Source organism: Phyllostomus discolor, chromosome 1, assembly GCF_004126475.2.
Source record: "Phyllostomus discolor isolate MPI-MPIP mPhyDis1 chromosome 1, mPhyDis1.pri.v3, whole genome shotgun sequence".
In the NCBI taxonomy this organism is placed as follows: Eukaryota; Metazoa; Chordata; class Mammalia; order Chiroptera; family Phyllostomidae; genus Phyllostomus; species Phyllostomus discolor.
This window is the reverse complement of record NC_040903.2, coordinates 63,471,728-63,489,207: the sequence shown is the minus strand read 5'-3', so window position 1 is coordinate 63,489,207 and position 17,480 is coordinate 63,471,728. Positions and strand designations below refer to the sequence as shown.

At 37.8% G+C, this 17,480-nt stretch overlaps 1 protein-coding gene across 13 annotated transcripts in view; it reads left to right on the top strand.

The window, feature by feature from the left end:
- CACNB2 (calcium voltage-gated channel auxiliary subunit beta 2) overlaps window positions 1–17,480 on the top strand; it is a 328,309-nt gene that overhangs the window by 209,318 nt on the left and 101,511 nt on the right. For 11 of the 13 annotated variants that reach the window (XM_028505924.2, XM_036023641.1, XM_028505928.2 and 8 more), the window contains one exon: window positions 10,392–10,511. In XM_028505924.2, coding sequence (XP_028361725.1) covers window positions 10,392–10,511 — 120 coding nt within the window. Of the gene's footprint in view, window positions 1–9,136; window positions 9,566–10,391; window positions 10,512–17,480 lie in introns of those variants that run through there. The other 2 variants (XM_036023671.1, XM_028505926.2) reach the window with 1 other exon arrangement.

The window sequence follows — 17,480 nt, the reverse complement described above, 5'->3', positions numbered from 1 at the left end:
TTGTCAGGGTTAAAAGACACTGAAATAGAGAACAGACTGACAGTGACTAGCGGGGAGAGGGGAGGGAATTTCAGGGAAAAAGGGGAAGGGTTTACAGGAACAAGTATAAAGGACACATGGACAAAAACTGGGGGGTGGGGTGGAAATGAGAGGGAGGTGGGGAGGGCTGGGGGGTGGGCTGGAATGGGAGTAAAAGACAGAAAACTGTATTTGAACAACAATTAAAATAATATTTTTTAAAAAAACAACAAATAAACCAGAAAAAAAACCAAAACAAAAACTGTCAGGGTTAAGTCACCAGTTAGAGAAAATATGGATCTGAAAACCCTATTTTATTGCAACACCAAAAATATTTTCAGAGTATTTTGTTAGACATTGTAACTATAATATGAAACAGCTTTTACTTCTATTCATAAAAATGATAACATTTCAGAAAATTTTTACATTTATCCTTACATTTTTTAAAAAGGAAAAACAATCCAACCCTATTTCTTTCTTTCTGTCCTTTTTGTGTACTCCTAGTATTTTTACATACATGAATGTATGTTTTTATAGAAATGATCCAGGCTTTTCTTTTTTCTTTCTTTTTTTTTATCAGATATAACTATTATAAACATTTACCTGAAAGCTCTTTGGTCTTGTAACTATTATTAAGGTTTGTAATAATTTACTAAGTGTATGGAGCATAATTTAAGAATTTTAAGATAGGTCCTAGAAGTGAAATTGTTAGTCTAGATATGTGTTAATCTCGATACGTATCTAGATACAAATAAAGAGAACATTGTTTTCCCAACAAATTGTATGAAAGTCAGAAAAGCACCACCAAGATGTGAAAGCATCAGTTTTCACTAACCTCACAACACTGTGGATTAGTACTTTGCTAAAAAGAGTACTGTTGAGGAAGTGGGATTGTTTTTAATTTAATGAGGCTTTTTCTAGATGCTTGTGACTGATTACATTTTGAATTTTTAAATTTATAACCTTTGTCTATCTATATCATTGATCTCTTACAGGTTTCCTTATCAGTTAGTGTAACTTGTGCATGTGCAAAGAAAATTTTAGAAAATCAGATCTTTACAGACTGAAATCGTAGCCCTTTTCATGGCTGCGTGGTTCCTTGGAGGACACACATGGGTACTGTCCTTTAAGGTCTGCAGGTTAACTGCTCACCACCACCTGGCAGAACCAGCCCTGAAAGGCAGGGGCCAAGGTTTACTGTTCGTTGTGCCGCTCAGGGGAAGGCCCGCAGCTGGACATGCCATCTCTCGATGTGACCTTCACTTAGTCCTGGAGAGCCCACTGAGATGTCCTGGAACTCACATTTGTCTAGTCAGTCCGTTGCCTTCCTTTAAATATATTACTCAAAATTGCCTGGAAAAAATGTCTTTCTCTGATGCTGGGTGGATTTTTTTTAAACATTCTGTCTTACTAGAAGTATGCACAGTCACATTTTCTGCTGTGAATTTAGACTCTTTCCCCACAGAAATGCAGTGGTGTACGAGAAGTAACAGTCAGTGCCGAAGAGCCATACACTATGTCATATTTACAATGTATTTTAAACCGTCTGCAAGAAATTTTCAAGAATATTCTTTCTAGTAGCTTTGATTTAGTGTGCTCATTTTAGGGGGAAGGAGGTTAGCCCAGGGAATACTTACATGACTTGTCTCTGGCTGCACAGTGAGTCATTAGCAGCTTCTGACTGGAACTTTGAGTCTCTGGAATGGAGAAGTAGAAGTAATGGGGGGGAAGCTTCATAGAACATGAGCATTAATCATATTTTTCAAAATATAAAATCTCTCTTAAATTCCTTGGAAGATGGCTGCTATATAAACTTTAAATACAATGACTTTTTGTTTTTGAGTGGCTTGCTTATTATGGATCAGGTTTATTTAACCAACTGACCTAGAGTTGACACTAAGTTAACGAATTTGGTATTTATTGAGGTTTATGATAAAACACCAAATACTATATCTTCAGGCTGAAGTCTTTGTTTAGAAAATGTTTATTGTTTACCCAGTATGGGTTGGTCAGATTGCAGTTGATGCTTTTTTTTTTTTTTTTTTTTTGGGAGAGGTGTGAGAATGTTTAGGCATATTTAGAAGTGTTTAAAAGTGCTAAAAAGGACCCTGTAGAGTGGAAGAGCTTCAGGATGTAGGAGGTGAGGGAGAATAGGCTCTCTCTGGTAATCCTTATTTGTTCATTCAACAAATGTTTACAGAGCATGTGTTCTGTGCCAGGCACTATTCTAGGTGCTTGGGATAAATGAGTGAACAAAACAAAACAATCTCTGCCTCACGGGTGTTCTATTATTCTGTTGGAGGGAGATAGATGCTGAACAGTAAACATAATTAGTAAATAAACTATATTTCACGTTGGAAGTTAGAAGCAGTGTTTTTTAAAAAGTAGAACAGAATAAGTGAGGTTAGAGACACTAGGGGGGCAGTAGGATTATAGCTTTAAATTGGATGGCCACAGAAGACCTCTGTGTGAAGGTGATGTCTGAGCAAAGACTTGAAGGAGGTAATAGGCCATCGTGTAGAAATCTAAGGAGAGAGCATTCCCTGGTGCCCGTGAGGAACATCAAGAAGGCCAGCGAGGTTGTCTGTGTGAGTGGAGGGAGTAGGAGATAAGTGGAAGAGGAGACTTAGAATGAGCAGCCAACCTGTGAGAGAGGGAGGGAGAGAGAGAGAGAGAGATAAAGAGAGAAAGAGAGAAATTTCTTGGAAACCAAGTTGAAGAAGTGAATAAAGGACAGGGAGTAATATTAAATAACCATGCTGAATGCTACTGATAGTGAAATAAGATGAGCACTGAGAACTCAGCCCCGGATTTAGCCATATATCATTGATGACCTTAAGTAGTTTTACTGGAGTGGTGGAGTGAAAGAGAGAGAACTGGGCCCTGGCTGGGTCGCTTCGTTGGTCAGGGCATTGTCCCATATGCCAAGGCTGCCGGTTCAGTCTCTGGTTAGGGCACATGGAGGAATCAACCAATGAATGCATGCATAAATTGAACAAGTCAATGTCTGTCTGTCTGTCTGTCTGTCTGTCTCCCTCTCCTCTCCCTTCCTCTTTCTCTCTAAACAAAAGGGAATAATAAAAAATTTTAACTGAAAAAAAGATAATAAGAATAGAAGAATCAGAGTAATTAGAGGCAACCTCTTTGAAGCATTTTTTTTCTGCAAAGAAAAACAAAGAAATAGGGTAGGAGCTGGCAAGAAAGTGGAGTTACGAGAAAGTTGTCTTAGGCAAAGAGAAGTGTAGCATGTATGTATGCTGATTCACTATAAAGACTAACAGTAGTGATACCCATGCAGAGTTTCTATAGCCACTGTGAATTCCTGTACCTAGTATTTCCTCTATGTGATTGATTCATCCCTTTTCTCTCATAGAATTTTTTTAGCAATATTTTGAGGAAGTAAACCTCTCCCAGGCTGTAACTTTCTGCTTCTTGCTTACTTATTTCCATTCTTGTGACTGAAAAGTAATATTTTATTTTAAAAAGTATTAATATGAAAAATTCTTGTCATCTATCACTACCCATACATATTTATTCAAGGCCTAAAATCTCCCCCAATGCAAAAATACACACACATGCACACACACAAACTATATTATAATTATGAAGGTAAATTATTTATCCCATGCTTGAAATCCAAACATAAAATATGAAAATTGGCCATCTAATTTTAACTTTTTCAAAATGATTCTTTTTAACTGTCAAATTTTGCAAATATTGGAAGGAGGCTGTTACGTAAAATACAAACCACCATCATCCCCTGACTCCAAGGAAAAATTGGGTGATGACAGTGTTTTCAGTATATTACTCTTAAAGACTTGTTAGTCACATCTCCGAGCTTTACACCTATCATTTGTACTTTTGAATAACTTCAGCCTCAGTGCGGGAAAACTAACAAGTATTCCTGCTGAACCAAAAGGTTGCTCAGAAGACACTTGAATTCCAGCCAGCTTCAGGCAACTTTAGCTGCCAAAGAGACTACTGAAGGTCAGTCTGCCAAGTTCTGCTGATTTTCAGGGAAGAGAGGAAAATTTCAATAGCCAGTTTCTTGATTTCCATTGTTTTCCTATTCTACTTATGTACTTTCCATTGTAGACAAGTGATGAACAGAATGCTTTACAATTTTGAGCAGCTTTTTTAAAGCGAGGAAAATTTCAGGGCAGCAGCCAACTCTTTGAATCCCTCTTTCCACAAAACAGCAGTACACTGATGAATGAGAAATGATCTGTTTCATTGTACCTTCACTGCCTTTTGGGAAGATAAAATTTGAGACTCTGAACTTGAATTTAGAAAAGGTAACACCCACTTCCACTGATCATTAGTTTTGTAACCTTGGTGAGGTAACTGAACTTTCCTGTGCCTCAGTTGTTTCATCAGTAAAACTAGGGATAATTAGAAACAAAATTATTTATTGTTTGTGAATGAACACAGTGTCTAACATAGTGTACATATTCATTAAAAATTAATGATTGTTATCATTCATAATAACTTGTACTCATTACTAACATAATATAGACAATCTCAAAAATATACTGACTTAAACCTTTATGAGACAGTGCTGGATTTAAAAAGAGAAAATCAGAGAACTTTGTTTGAATCTCAGGAGACATGATTGTTCCAATAAAGTGGAATTTACTGGCAATTTAAATAACCCTTCTAATTAAGAAAATCAAAAATGTCTTTCTGTGAGGTGATGCCATACAAACAAAATGGAGTCCCCAAATCCATACTCTAGGTATGCCTACATGGGCATCCACCTGTCCAGTGAGAAAGAGAGGAGGAGGGAGGGGGAGTGATCTTAAATACTTCTGAGAAAAGTAGCATGTTAGCTGTACTGACCGCTTTCCAGTTTTTCAAATGCCCAAGCATGCCTCGTCCTCACGGCCTTACTTAGCATGTGCTCTTCCCTCTGCCCAGACATCTCTTTTCTCAAAAATTTTCAGGGCTATTTTTTTTTCTTTTCCTTTGGGTTTCAGCTTAAATATCACCTCCGAGTGTTATTTCATCCTAACTAAACCAACATCTTCCCATTATCATTTTATCTCAGCCTGTTTTATTTTTTCTCATTGTAATTGTTTTTGATAGCTTTTTAAAAAAAAATGGTCTCTTTCACTGGAATATCAAGTTCCATAATGGAAAGAAAGCTTTAATCCTTTTCATGATCATATTCTCAGCATTTAACTTAACAGTTGCAACATTTATAGTTCCAAATGCATATTTTTTGTGCAGTGTGTTTGTTGTTTGGTAAAATTTAATGTCTTCATCAATACCAACTATAACCATGCAAGGGTTATAAATTTTCCCGTGCTCTTGACAAAATCGAAGCTAACATTTTAGCTTTTCCATAATCATGAAAGTACCACACAGGAATGAACTTACAGAGACTGATTACCTTTATTTCTGCTAATACTTTGTCATTAAGCCAAATGGTAGGCCAATCACATTTGAGATTTTACTTCAGGATGTATTTGAGCAGAAATTATGTGACATTGGCAAACTAAAGTATAAAATAGCAATGAAAATGTGCTTAATCTCTAGCTTGCATCCTATTTGAATTTTTAGTGTCAGGAACACTTATGATCAGTGAACAGTGTTTTTTTTTTTTTTTTATTTTTCCCTGAAGAAACCAACAAAACATGAGGAGCAATTTAGTTTCTTAGAGACATCCAGATATCATCCCAGGAAAAAAAACAAACAACACATTAGTTCTCCTAAACTCTGAAAAGAGATACCAGTACCTGAGAAATGAAGGAATTATCATCCCTAGCCACACAAGAGCCAGATCCTTTCCCTTAGGTCCTTGTTTTCTGACTTCTAGCCCATCTTGCTTTACTTTAAAAATGTGGGCCTGACCTCAGTGGCGGTGGATGTCTGTCTGCCCCATGACAGATCAGGGGAAACAATTGAGGTCAAACTTGCCATTGGCTGAGCATAGCCCTCTACATGACGAGGTCATCTGAAGTCCTAAGGATTTTGGGTGGGAAGTCATTTTGTCTAGAATTTAGGAATCTTAGAATACTCTGAGAAATTGATTTTGTCCAAGAGCGTTGCTTTAGACTTCTTATGAAAACTTCATATAGAAATAGATGAACAGTTTGGGATCATAAATGTCACTCTTGCCCTGGCTGGTGTGGCTCAGTGAATTGAGCACTGGTCTGCGAACTGGAAGGTCACAGGTTTGGTTCCCAGACAGGGCACATGCCTGGGTTTTGGGCCAGGACCCCCGTGGGCAGTGTGTGAGAGGCAACCAATCAATGTTTGCCTCGCACATGTTTCTCTCCCTCTCTTTGTCCTACTCTTCCCCCTCTCCAAAAATAAATAATTTTTTTTAAAAGTCACTCTTGAGTATGTATAACTCCCATCCTTTCGGCTTTAAAAGAGAAAGCACAAGAATACTCAAAATAAATAAATGGGAGTATATATGACCATTAGATGGTAGAGTACAACATCAACAAAGCAAACTTCACAAATACCAAAAAAGAAAAAAGCACTAAAGGAAAAAGATGATATTTTTTGTGCCAAATTTGACAAAAAAAAAATGGTTTGGAAAAAAAACAGAAATTGAAGAGTAGATAAAGGCATAAATTAATCTAATTACACTAAAACTTCCAAAAAGCAAAGGAAACATATTTTAAGTGTGGGTTCTGAGGTTAAAAGTAGAAAATTCTGGATGAGCTATTGGTAGACATTAGGTGCTAGTTGTATTTTACAACTGTACAATGAGGAATGAGAACAGTAAGACGTAGAAAAGGAAATGTGGGTAGCTAAACATGTGATGTATCTGCAAGGACAAATGCTACAAAAGACCAGTTAATCACATTGTGGGAACTTGGGAGTTCAAGGGCACATCTTGTAATGAACCTGTTCTGGAGTTAATGGAAATGACTGCCAGCTGTTTCTGACTAAAGACAACTTGAGGCAGAAGGACCTAGAAAGTCCATATGGTACCAAAGGCAAAGCTTAATTAGATATATTACTTCAGACTGCATAGACTCGCACTCCCAGAAGGAAGGAGATTAATTGTAATGCTCATGTTGGGAGGGTGACTTTCAAAATTGCAGGAACTCTGGAGGCTCCCACATGCTGCTAGTTAATAGTGGTTAATAGTGGTGGGAGGATGTAAGGTGACCTTACTTGTGTCTCTCCCTTTCTACAATGGGCACGTGTAACTTCTATAGTGAAAAATATTTTGGAAGTATGTACTATTACAGGTACAAGTGTGGAAGTAACTCAGCTTCTTCTATAAGTTCCACTAAACAGTTTATAACTACAGTTCACAGTCATACCTAATATTCTAAAAGGTTAATGTAGTCTTGCAAATATTCAAAAGATTGTTGCCAAAAGTCAATGTAGAAGGTTAAAAAAAACAATGAATTAAATAAACCTGGAAATAGGTTTCAAAATGACCATGCAATTAAAAGCTACCTCTTAGCCAAACAGCATGTATACATGTGTGCATGGCCCATGGGCACAGACAACAGTGTAGTGTGGGCACGGGTCGGGGACACTGGGTGTAGGGGCAAAAGGGGAGAACATGGGGACATCTGTAATAGTGACAACAATCAAAATAAACTTTAGAAGACAAAATTTTTTTAAAGTTACATCTGATTATTGGCAATAATCTTATTTTGTTTAAAAGGAAAGATTGCATACATTGTGTGTGTTAATACTTTTCCTCTTATTTGTGACAAAAACTTTGTGTCCTCACTGAGGTGTAACCTGAACTCTTGGCAGGGTGATTGGGTCTAAAACGTCAGCAAGGGGACTGCAGGCCCTGGCACTTTCTGGGGCTTCATTGTGCTCCTTGGTAATGTGTCACTGTGCCACCTGCTGTAGGAAATGTTCTGGGGAGGTGAGGAATGCCCTTGCATGTGTTGACAGACTCATGAACTTTGAGAATTTTACTTGAACAAAAAATTGGAATGCATTTTGTATCCTCCATGCATTTTACATTCACTTCATAACAATATGAGTAATCTTTTTATTAATTTATGTAATGATGGCATAATTAAGGTGCACTTGTCTATTACTTTTATACTAAAACCCCCATTCTACTGTACTTCCTAATATTTGTGTCAAGAAGACTGGGGTTAGCCCAGAGTTGGAAGAGTGAAAGAATGAAGGAAGAAAGGAAGGGTAGAAACGTAAGGGAGAAATTCTTAAGAATGCCTTTCTTTCATTTACATAAGATTTTACAAAATAATTCCTCCACCACACTCAAACAGAAATGAAGCTTAGAATGCATTGACAGAATCGTGTGTACTTTAAGAAACTTGAAAGTGTTTATTTCTTCATACACAAAGTTACAAAATGTAATTCCACTAGTACAGGAAATTAATAATGTAAGTATATTTCCTTCTTAAACCTCAGTCACTTTATTTATAAGAAAAATTTGGGCTAAATGGTTCCACGAATCCTAACTCAAGGTAACAAACCAGCCAAGCTTTGGATCTTCTTCATAATTATTGTTATAACAATTTGCACTGTTATATATTCCAGTGAATTTATTTGAAGCAGTAGTTTCTCAGTTGGAGAAGCAGTTCAAAGTCATTTTGAGCTCCATTAAACTCATTGCTTGAAGCTGTGACTACTTTTATATCCTAATTAAATGGGAAAATTTCTCTCTCCCATCTTGTCTGGGAAGTCACAAGCATTCAGGAGCAGTATGCTATTATGGTTGATAAGCATTATTTGATTTTTGCTGTCCAATACTGCATATGATACTATTGTCTATGAGTTGTCTCATGGCATATATTAGACTTTCTGTAAGCAGGTAATGGACAGGGATCATTAAATGAAAAGATTACATGCTGTGTCTTTGAGAGAACGCTTTATCTGAAACAAACATGACAAAATGACCTTGTGCCTGTTACTATAGAACCAAAACCCTTTCTAGCTGTTTACACGTTGAATGCAAATGGCAATTTGACACAGACTAACGGTGTGTGTGATGTGAGCATCCGCATGAAAAGGCTACCTATGGAGCATGCCCAGTGGAGTGAGTGAGTCCTCCGCCCTCCCCCTCCAGATCTCTGAAGATAAGGCTTGAACTTTGCACTTGCAAATGTCACTGCATACGTTTTGCAATAGGTTTTTTTTTTTTAAAGGTTCTCTCACAACTAATTTCCTTTAACAACCCAAGAGCAGGGAAGAGAATCTTCAGGGTAGTTAGATGAATTAAGTTTAGAACGAGTTGGTGCCTGATTTTAAATGCACTTGAAGTGTTCTTTATTTTTAAAGCAATATAAAGCATTTGAGTGTTTGTTTTTCCCCTTTGGAATGGGAAAATAAGAATCTCCTTGGATTGGAATCCTCCGGGGTAGGGAGTGAACGCCCAAGAGGCAGAAAGGGAACGAGAAGAGGGGCTTGCCCCGAGCATGGATGGGGAAGGAGCGGAGGTTGTTCTGCAGGGCTCAGCGCGCACTGAGGATCTGTGCCCGGGGCTGCAGCTGCGGATGGGAAAGGCTCTGTCTGGCTAATGAAGGCCACCTGGATCAGGCTTCTGAAAAGAGCCAAGGGAGGAAGGCTGAAGAATTCTGATATCTGTGTAAGCTCCAGGGCTTTCATCTGGGGAAACGTTATTTTGCCTTTGCTTTTTGCTATCATTGCAGTGAGTGCTGGCACGGGTTCCCTTATTTAGTAATATGATCCGGGTGGCAAGAGAGGGAGCCAGGGAGAGTCCTGTAATTTTCTGAGCTCCTTTTCCTATGCTGTGATTTATTGCCGAAGGAGATATCCTGGGCAGTGTTTTCTGTAGACAGGTGTTATATATCTATTTAAAGGTAATGCAAAAATGTGTTGCTTAAATATTGAGTGGAGCTGACTGCTGTTGTCTTACATTTTGTCAGAGAAGGTATCAGGTGAATAAAAAGGTACAAAAGGATGGTTAAGATTAAAGTGGTAGCTTTCCTCCTGGTAGTGGCATTTTGGAGAGTTCAAGTTTATAACTCATTTGACTTTTGTGTATGTTTTTTATTAGTGGTATTTTCTCTCTAGTTGTAAATACTTGCTTTAGTGTGTGGGTTGTTCTTGCGGCTACCCTTGAAACCCATCTGTGCACTTCAGCCCTGCACTGCACCACGGAGCTGGTTGAATTATAAAGGAACTTGTTCTGGCTTCCAGAAAGGACAGTAAACAGGAACTTAAGGCTTGGGGAGGAATGGTAACTTGGTAGGCACAGCCACCCTAGTAAATGATCTGCTTACAAACCAGAGCATGATTTTTCTAGATGGTTTGCCATGAGATGGATTATTTTCTCCTCTTTTCAGGAACTTGTAGCAAAACCCAGGAAGCTAACTGTAGTGTCAATGAAACATTTCCAATGCAAATGTCATAGATGGGGCCTATTTTAAAATGTAAATGTTCCTTCCCAGGGTTCGGCAGACTCCTACACCAGCCGTCCATCCGATTCAGATGTGTCTCTGGAGGAAGACCGGGAGGCAGTGCGCAGAGAAGCAGAGCGACAGGCCCAGGCCCAGTTGGAAAAAGCAAAGGTAAAATAATTTTCCCTTGCCCAGCTCTTTCTCTGCCTGTTGTGCGGGGTCCGTGATGGACCACCTGTGGGAGTTTCTCCTAAAACATATGTTTGGGTCCTTATAGTATTTTACTGTCTGGTTTAAAAGAGGTATAAGAAATGAGCTTATTTTCTTCCTTTGGTAGAAAAAGAAAGTGTGATATACGAGTGGTTTTGACTTTTATGTTATTTTATGAATCAAGTAACTTGTTGACATGGTAGATGGTTTAGACACACAGAAGGGCCCTTGGTTATACAAAGAGAAAAAACTGTATCTATTATCAAAATGATTTCTCTTTTTTTTTCCAGCAAACCATTTCTCTGTTTAGAAAAACAAACTTTCTTCAAGTTAATGTTTATTTTGGTATTTATTTGAATAATCTTTCTCCCAAATTTTGTTCCATAGGTGTTTTATGATAATATTTTCTTATATTTAAAAAATGGGTCATATTATGCTTTTCAAAAAGAAAGCATCAAAGGATTTTATTAATTGAACACATTTCTTCCCTTGGGGCATTTCTTTTCCATCCCATAATAAAAAAAAAGTGCATATATGTGTCACAGGGGGACTGGATATCAAATATAAAATATGTAAGTAGAGAATTTATCTGAGACTGTATTAGGTTTTACCAGTTGTCAGGATTTGGATGCTGTTACCCATGTAGTCATTTCAATAGCCACTATTTCTCAGCCATGGATTGTTGTTCAATTTTAAGCTACTCTGGTGTGTATGATACTCTGAAACTTTTAAATGAACATATTTTAACATGATTGTTGGCTTGCTTTTGGAAAAAAATTACTGCTTTGAAAAAAGTACTGTGTTGGTCTTGCTAAAAAATCAAGGGTACCATTAGACTACTTCCGCCGGCTGCTGCATCTCTGAGATGAGTAAAATCTTTGTGTGTTGCTATGGGAATCATGGCTTGGAAATTTGGGTTTGAAAGCATGGGCCGCCCTTATGTAATATTCATGACCTCGAGCACAGCTGCCACAGAGGTTTACAGAGACACTGCCAGGAGGCCATGACTCTTCAAAAGCAGTGTTTCCATACATCAGAACAGTGTCCTCACCCCAGCAGGCAGGGACGTCATCTCCAGGTGTGACAGACTTGACTGCAAGACAGCCCATACACAGCAGGAGCAGGGAGCTGATGAAGCACGATGAGGCCTAGTTGTTATCCGTTCATCTGCTCTACCAAAGTTAATGATTTAAAATGTCATGATGTGACAATGTGGATGAAATTGGAGGACATCATGCTCAGTGAAATGAGCCAGTCACAGAAGGATAAGCAGGGTTTGATTCCACTCATAGGAGGTATCTAAAGTAGTTAGACTCATAGTGGAGAGTAGAGTGATGGTTGCCAGGGGCTAGAGAAGGAAGAAATGGTGAGTTGCTGTTCAATAGATAGAAAATTTCAGTTATGCAAGAAGAGTAAGTTCTAGAAACCTGTACAGAACTATGCCTAGAGTTAACAGCACTGTACTGCACACTTACAAATTTATTAAAAGAGTAGATCTCCAGTTAAATGTTCTTACTACAGTAAAAATTATGAAGATGAAATTAATGAAGAAAATTAAATAATGTATGTCTAGTGAAGTTAATTGCCACAAGTTCGCAGTGTAGCTGGTAAATGTTACAATTTAGAAGCTGAATTCTACATTTTTTACCAGGGTGCAAAAAGGAAGGTTTAAAAATATAGTTTGTATTTCAGAAACAGGAGTGTTTTATTTGCACCAATTTATCCATGTGATTTTCAAATACTAAAATAAAGCAGTTTCTCAGATGTATACCACATCATCATACAACCCAAGGTCTTGCAGGTTTGGTTTTCGAAGTCTCTGGTTCCCTGACTGGGACCTTTCTGTCCATGACTGCCACAAGTCCTGAGTTAATTGACACAGCCTCAGAGAACTTGTAAATATCTTTCGAACCAACTTGGATGAAAATACTGATCCTTAGTCAGACCAGGTACATGTTACTTGTCATAGAGTTTTTTAAAAAAATGTCTATAGTTACTAATAACATAGAAGATGAAAGAAAATGAAGAGAATTGAAAACAAAGACAACGATAATTTGAAGGGCTACTTCCTATGTTTAGTGAACATAGTTTATTTACATCCATTTTTCTTTAAAATTAGGTCAGTATCTTAAAACTTGGATGTATTCAAATGAGTTACACTTGGGTAAGTATGAATTTTAAAATGTTCTGAAAAAAGATAAGACTAGGATTTAAGTTTACTTTATGTTAAAATCATGGTTTGGTAAGTATGATTTATTAGTTTCTGTATCCTTGAAAACAGAATGCAAAGAGGGATTGTAGATGGCTCATTTATTAGAATATTTTTATCTATTCCCTTCCACCATGCCTTTATATCATCATGCTTTTCTGAGATCCATTTAAAAATGAACACTTAAAGTTTAAAAATATATATTTGTGTCATTTAATTTTATTCTTTAAAAAATTTTTTTAAAGATTTTATTTATTTTTAGACAGGGAAGGGAGGGAGATAGAGAGAGAAACATCAATGTGCAGTTGTTGGGGGCCGTGGCCTGCAACCCAGGCATGTGCCCTGACTGGGAATCGAACCTTCGATGCTTTGGTTCGCAGCCCGCGCCCAATCCACTAAGCTACGCCAGCCAGGGTGTGTCATTTAATTTTAGATAGTTTAAAAGACTGCACGTCTATTTTGTTTATTGATTTGAGAGAGAGAGAGATTGATTTGCTCACTTGATTTGTTCCATTTATTTACTCATTCATTGATCGACTCTTGTATGTGCCCTGACTGGGGATCAAACCTGCAACCTTGGCGTATGGGGATGACACTCTAACTAACTGATACCTGGCCAGGGTACACATCTGTTTTGAAAGAATCAAAAGTTTTATGGATTTATTTTGTAATTATCATAGCATCTCTCAAACAGAAAGGTTTTGTAAGTGGGTGCTTTCATTCACCCTGCAGGTCATGTGTAACAGGTCTTGTGTGAATATCTGGAATAAATCTGTGGTGCTTGCAGATCCTGGCCCTCTATCAATGTGAACTACCTTATCCACTAATTGCCTTAAGAATACACCTTTGAGATAAGGTCATTGGCAATTAGTGAAACTAGAGACACCACCTTTCGGAATTAAGTGACCTACAAAAGTTTATGTAACCAGGCACTTGGTGCTTCCGGTAAAACCCAGTACTCTTCATTACCCTTTGTCATGGCTTCTCTTAAACTAGTAAACTTTACAATGAGCAGATTCTATATTAATTTTGGGGCAAATAAATATCAGCTAACATGGCCTTGTGTTTTTGTTGTTTTCATTTAATTTGGCCTTTTCAGACCCCTAGTACACGTTTTGATCCTGTTCCGTTTTGCCGTACTTTGCATATCTTGCCCTCTTTTAGCTGGAGCTCTTTGATTCTGCCTTAAAGACAAGTAATATGTGAACTTAATTTATCCCCACATTGATCTTTTTAAAAAATCTTGAGATATAATTCACTCACTCAAAGTGTATAATTCAGGGCTTTTTAATATATTCAAGGGGTTGTACAACCATCACTATGATCAATTTCAGAACATTTTCATTACTCCCATCTCAAAGAAATACCACGTTCTAAATTAGCAGTCACTTCCCATTTTTTCCAATACCCTTAGCCCTGGGCAATCACTTTTTAACTTCGTCTCTACAGATTTGTCTCTTCTGGATATTCCATATAAGTGGACAAATACAGTAGGTGGGCTCTTGGGACTGTCTATTGTCACTTACACACTATTTTCAGTATTCATCTGTGCTCTGGAATGTATCAGTATTTCATCCCTTTTTATTGCTAAATAATTTTCTAGTTTATGGATGTATCACATTCTGTGTATTCACTTATCTGGTGGACATCTGGATAGTTTCAACCTTTTAGTTATGAATCATACTGTTATGAGCATGTTTGTACAGGTTTTTGTGTGAACATATGTTTTCACTTCTCATATATATGTATGCAGGAGTGAAGTTGCTGGGTCATGTCATTTTTTTTAACTGGAAGAATATTTTTTTCTTTTCCTCCTTACTCCCCCAAAATGATCCTTTCTGCCCTGAACTTGGAGACTCTAAAGTGGGAAATCTGGACATGGAAGGGATTGGCAGCATCAATGAAATAGGTTCAGAGCTGTAGTCTTTGTACAATGGATTAACATTAAATTTGAAGTCCATTGTTGTCTTATCAGTGAATGTCTACCATATTAAAGCACTTGTATTCGTCACAGTTGCTGAGTAGAGGGGCAGAAAGGACAGAGCTGCAAAGAAGAAACTGGCCAACCTTTGTCTGCAGAAAGCCGACACTGTTGGTTTAGGGAGAAGAGATTGGCGGTAATTCATGCTCATTAGAGTAGCATGACAGTGCCTTACCAGAGTAGAGGGGTCTGTGAGACACGAAGGAAAAGGCTGCACCCTGCTGGCAGGAACAGAACATCCTTCCTGGAGAAGGTGGTGGCTGGCTTCAAACCAGACCTCACAGGATGGACAAATGAAGTTTAGCGTATTGATGTAGAAAGCGGGGAATGGAGAAGAGGGAAATGCCTCCAAGGCCTCTAAGTAATGCAAGTAAAAGCCAATGTAAGGCAATGCGTGGCAACAAAAAAATATGGAATCTTCCAGAGAAATGTTCCTTTTTTGAGGTCTTGCCAACTTGAAAATGTCTTTAGCTTCACATTTAATTAATAGTTTGGCTGGGTATAGTATTCACATATGAAAATATTTTCCTTCAGACTTTTAAAGACATTATTTTGTTGGGTTTTAACGCTCTGTTGATGTTTGTAGTGTCATTTGGTCCTTGAATGTGGTTTTAAATTTTATCTGATATACTAAGAACTGCTCTCCCTTTGGTATTCTGACATTGTGCCTTGGATGCGGGTCTTATTATGTATAATGCCTGGCTTCCCATATGTACATTCATTGTGAAATGCAGTCACTTCAGTTCTAGAAAGTGACTTCCTTTATTTGGGGGGAAAGGGTGTAGTTTTTCCCACTGTGTTTTCCTCTTGTTCTGGTTCTCTAATGTGTCAGACATTTGATTAGGGCTTTCTTCTCCTTTTTTCCCCTATTTATACCTCTGTCTTTTTATTTTACTACCTGAATCTTACCCCATTTCTAACTCATCTATTGGAATTTTTATTACTGAAAATTTCTTTCTCATGCCCAAAAACTTTCTTCTCATCTCCACTTTCATAGATTCCTACTCTAATTCCATGGGTATAATATTTTCCCTTATCTCTCTCTCTTTCTTTTTTGAGATTTCTGAACTATCCCTAGTATTTACATTTTTTAAATTTGATTTTATTTTTACATCCTGGAGACTTTTTTCAGAGGTTCGATTTCTGGCTGTCCATTTATAATGAAGAAGAAGATATCATAGAGCTGACTGGCAGCTCTGAGTGCAGCCATGAAGCTTCTTGACTGTTGGGCTTTTATAGGGTAACTGGTGGGGTGGGGTGGGGAGGGATTCTTCCAGCCTGGTCAGTGTCCACAGAGAGGAGTCCTCAGTCTCCCTGTAGTTTGCTTCCTTACTCTTTCTGTTCTGTTAAATACCGCTGTTGACCATTTTCTTCATTTGACATTTTGATCTTCTCTCATTTCATTTTCTGTTCTTTATATCTGTGGGTCTATACTTTTTGAAAGAAATGTTCAGGAGGAAGCATATGTTCAGTTGACCATGTTTTATTTCCCACATTTATCAATAAACATACTATGAAAGAGAAGAATAATGTTTCTCATAATAAGACAAGGGGGAAATCCTACCCAAATGGAAATATTTTCCTAAGTAGCCTTTTTAGAAGAAGGAAGACACACAAATGTGTTTGTTCACCTTCAACTCAAAGATGAATTTTTTATTTCAAAAAATGTTAGACATGTTTTTACAAATGGGTCTTATTAAGCAAATGATGTTGGAGGTAGGAGAAAAATATATGTTTATGTCTGTATTGCATACTTTCTTCAACCCACAAGAAAACCGTTGGAGAGACTCTAAAGAACATGTACTAAACTAAATGGTGACCCACAGGACAAAAATGCATTTAATTGGTAAAAGATAAAATCCAGTGGAGAAACCCCATAATAGAAAACACAAAGCACGGCAGGCATTCCTAGGAAAATATCTTAGGCTAACATTAGTTTCCCATCATTGATTTCAATGTTGTCTTTTAACTTGTACATTGAAAAATTGTCAGTTCCCTTCTGCCTGTAGCAGTTACCTTCCAAGTAGAATTACAAAACTGGCTAAACATCTTTAACGTCCCGAAACATGGGTTAGTTTATTGATCAAATACACAGTAGCACAGATTATATTGTTTCCTACCTGAAAGAAATAAAAAGTGTGTGAAAGCTCCTTAAACCTGGGTTAGCTCCTAAGGTAACTCATAAGCATGACTGGGCAGGTATGGTCACATCCACTGATCTCCAATGTTAGTTGACAATTGTAGTCACAACGATAATAACATGTTGCATGATTGTGGCTCATTATACACAATTTGAAAGATATGAAAGGAAAAGGCATAGCTTTACATCTTTATAACATTTTGAAATACTTCCGAGCACTTCTGATTGTGCCATACCTACGGCATTGATCCCTAGACTATCTTTCACATCAGACAAGTCCTTACTCATTCCTTGTTAGCTTTTGCTACAGAACAAACTGCTCTCGGTTTAGTGGCTTAAAGTCACCACCATTTTTACTTAGGTCATAATTCTCTTCGATTAATCAGTGACCAGCTGGCAGGTAAGCTGGTGACAAGGCAATCTTGGGTGGCCTCTTGCATGTGTCTGTAGGTTGGCAATTGTCAGCTTGGGTGTCTCATTCTCCTCAGGGTGGCCTCTCATCCCCCAGCAGGCTGTCTGGCTCACCCTCATGTTGGTCTCCATTACAAGGACATCAAGAGAGAACAGTGCACAATATTCAGGTCTCTTCTTGTGTCTTGT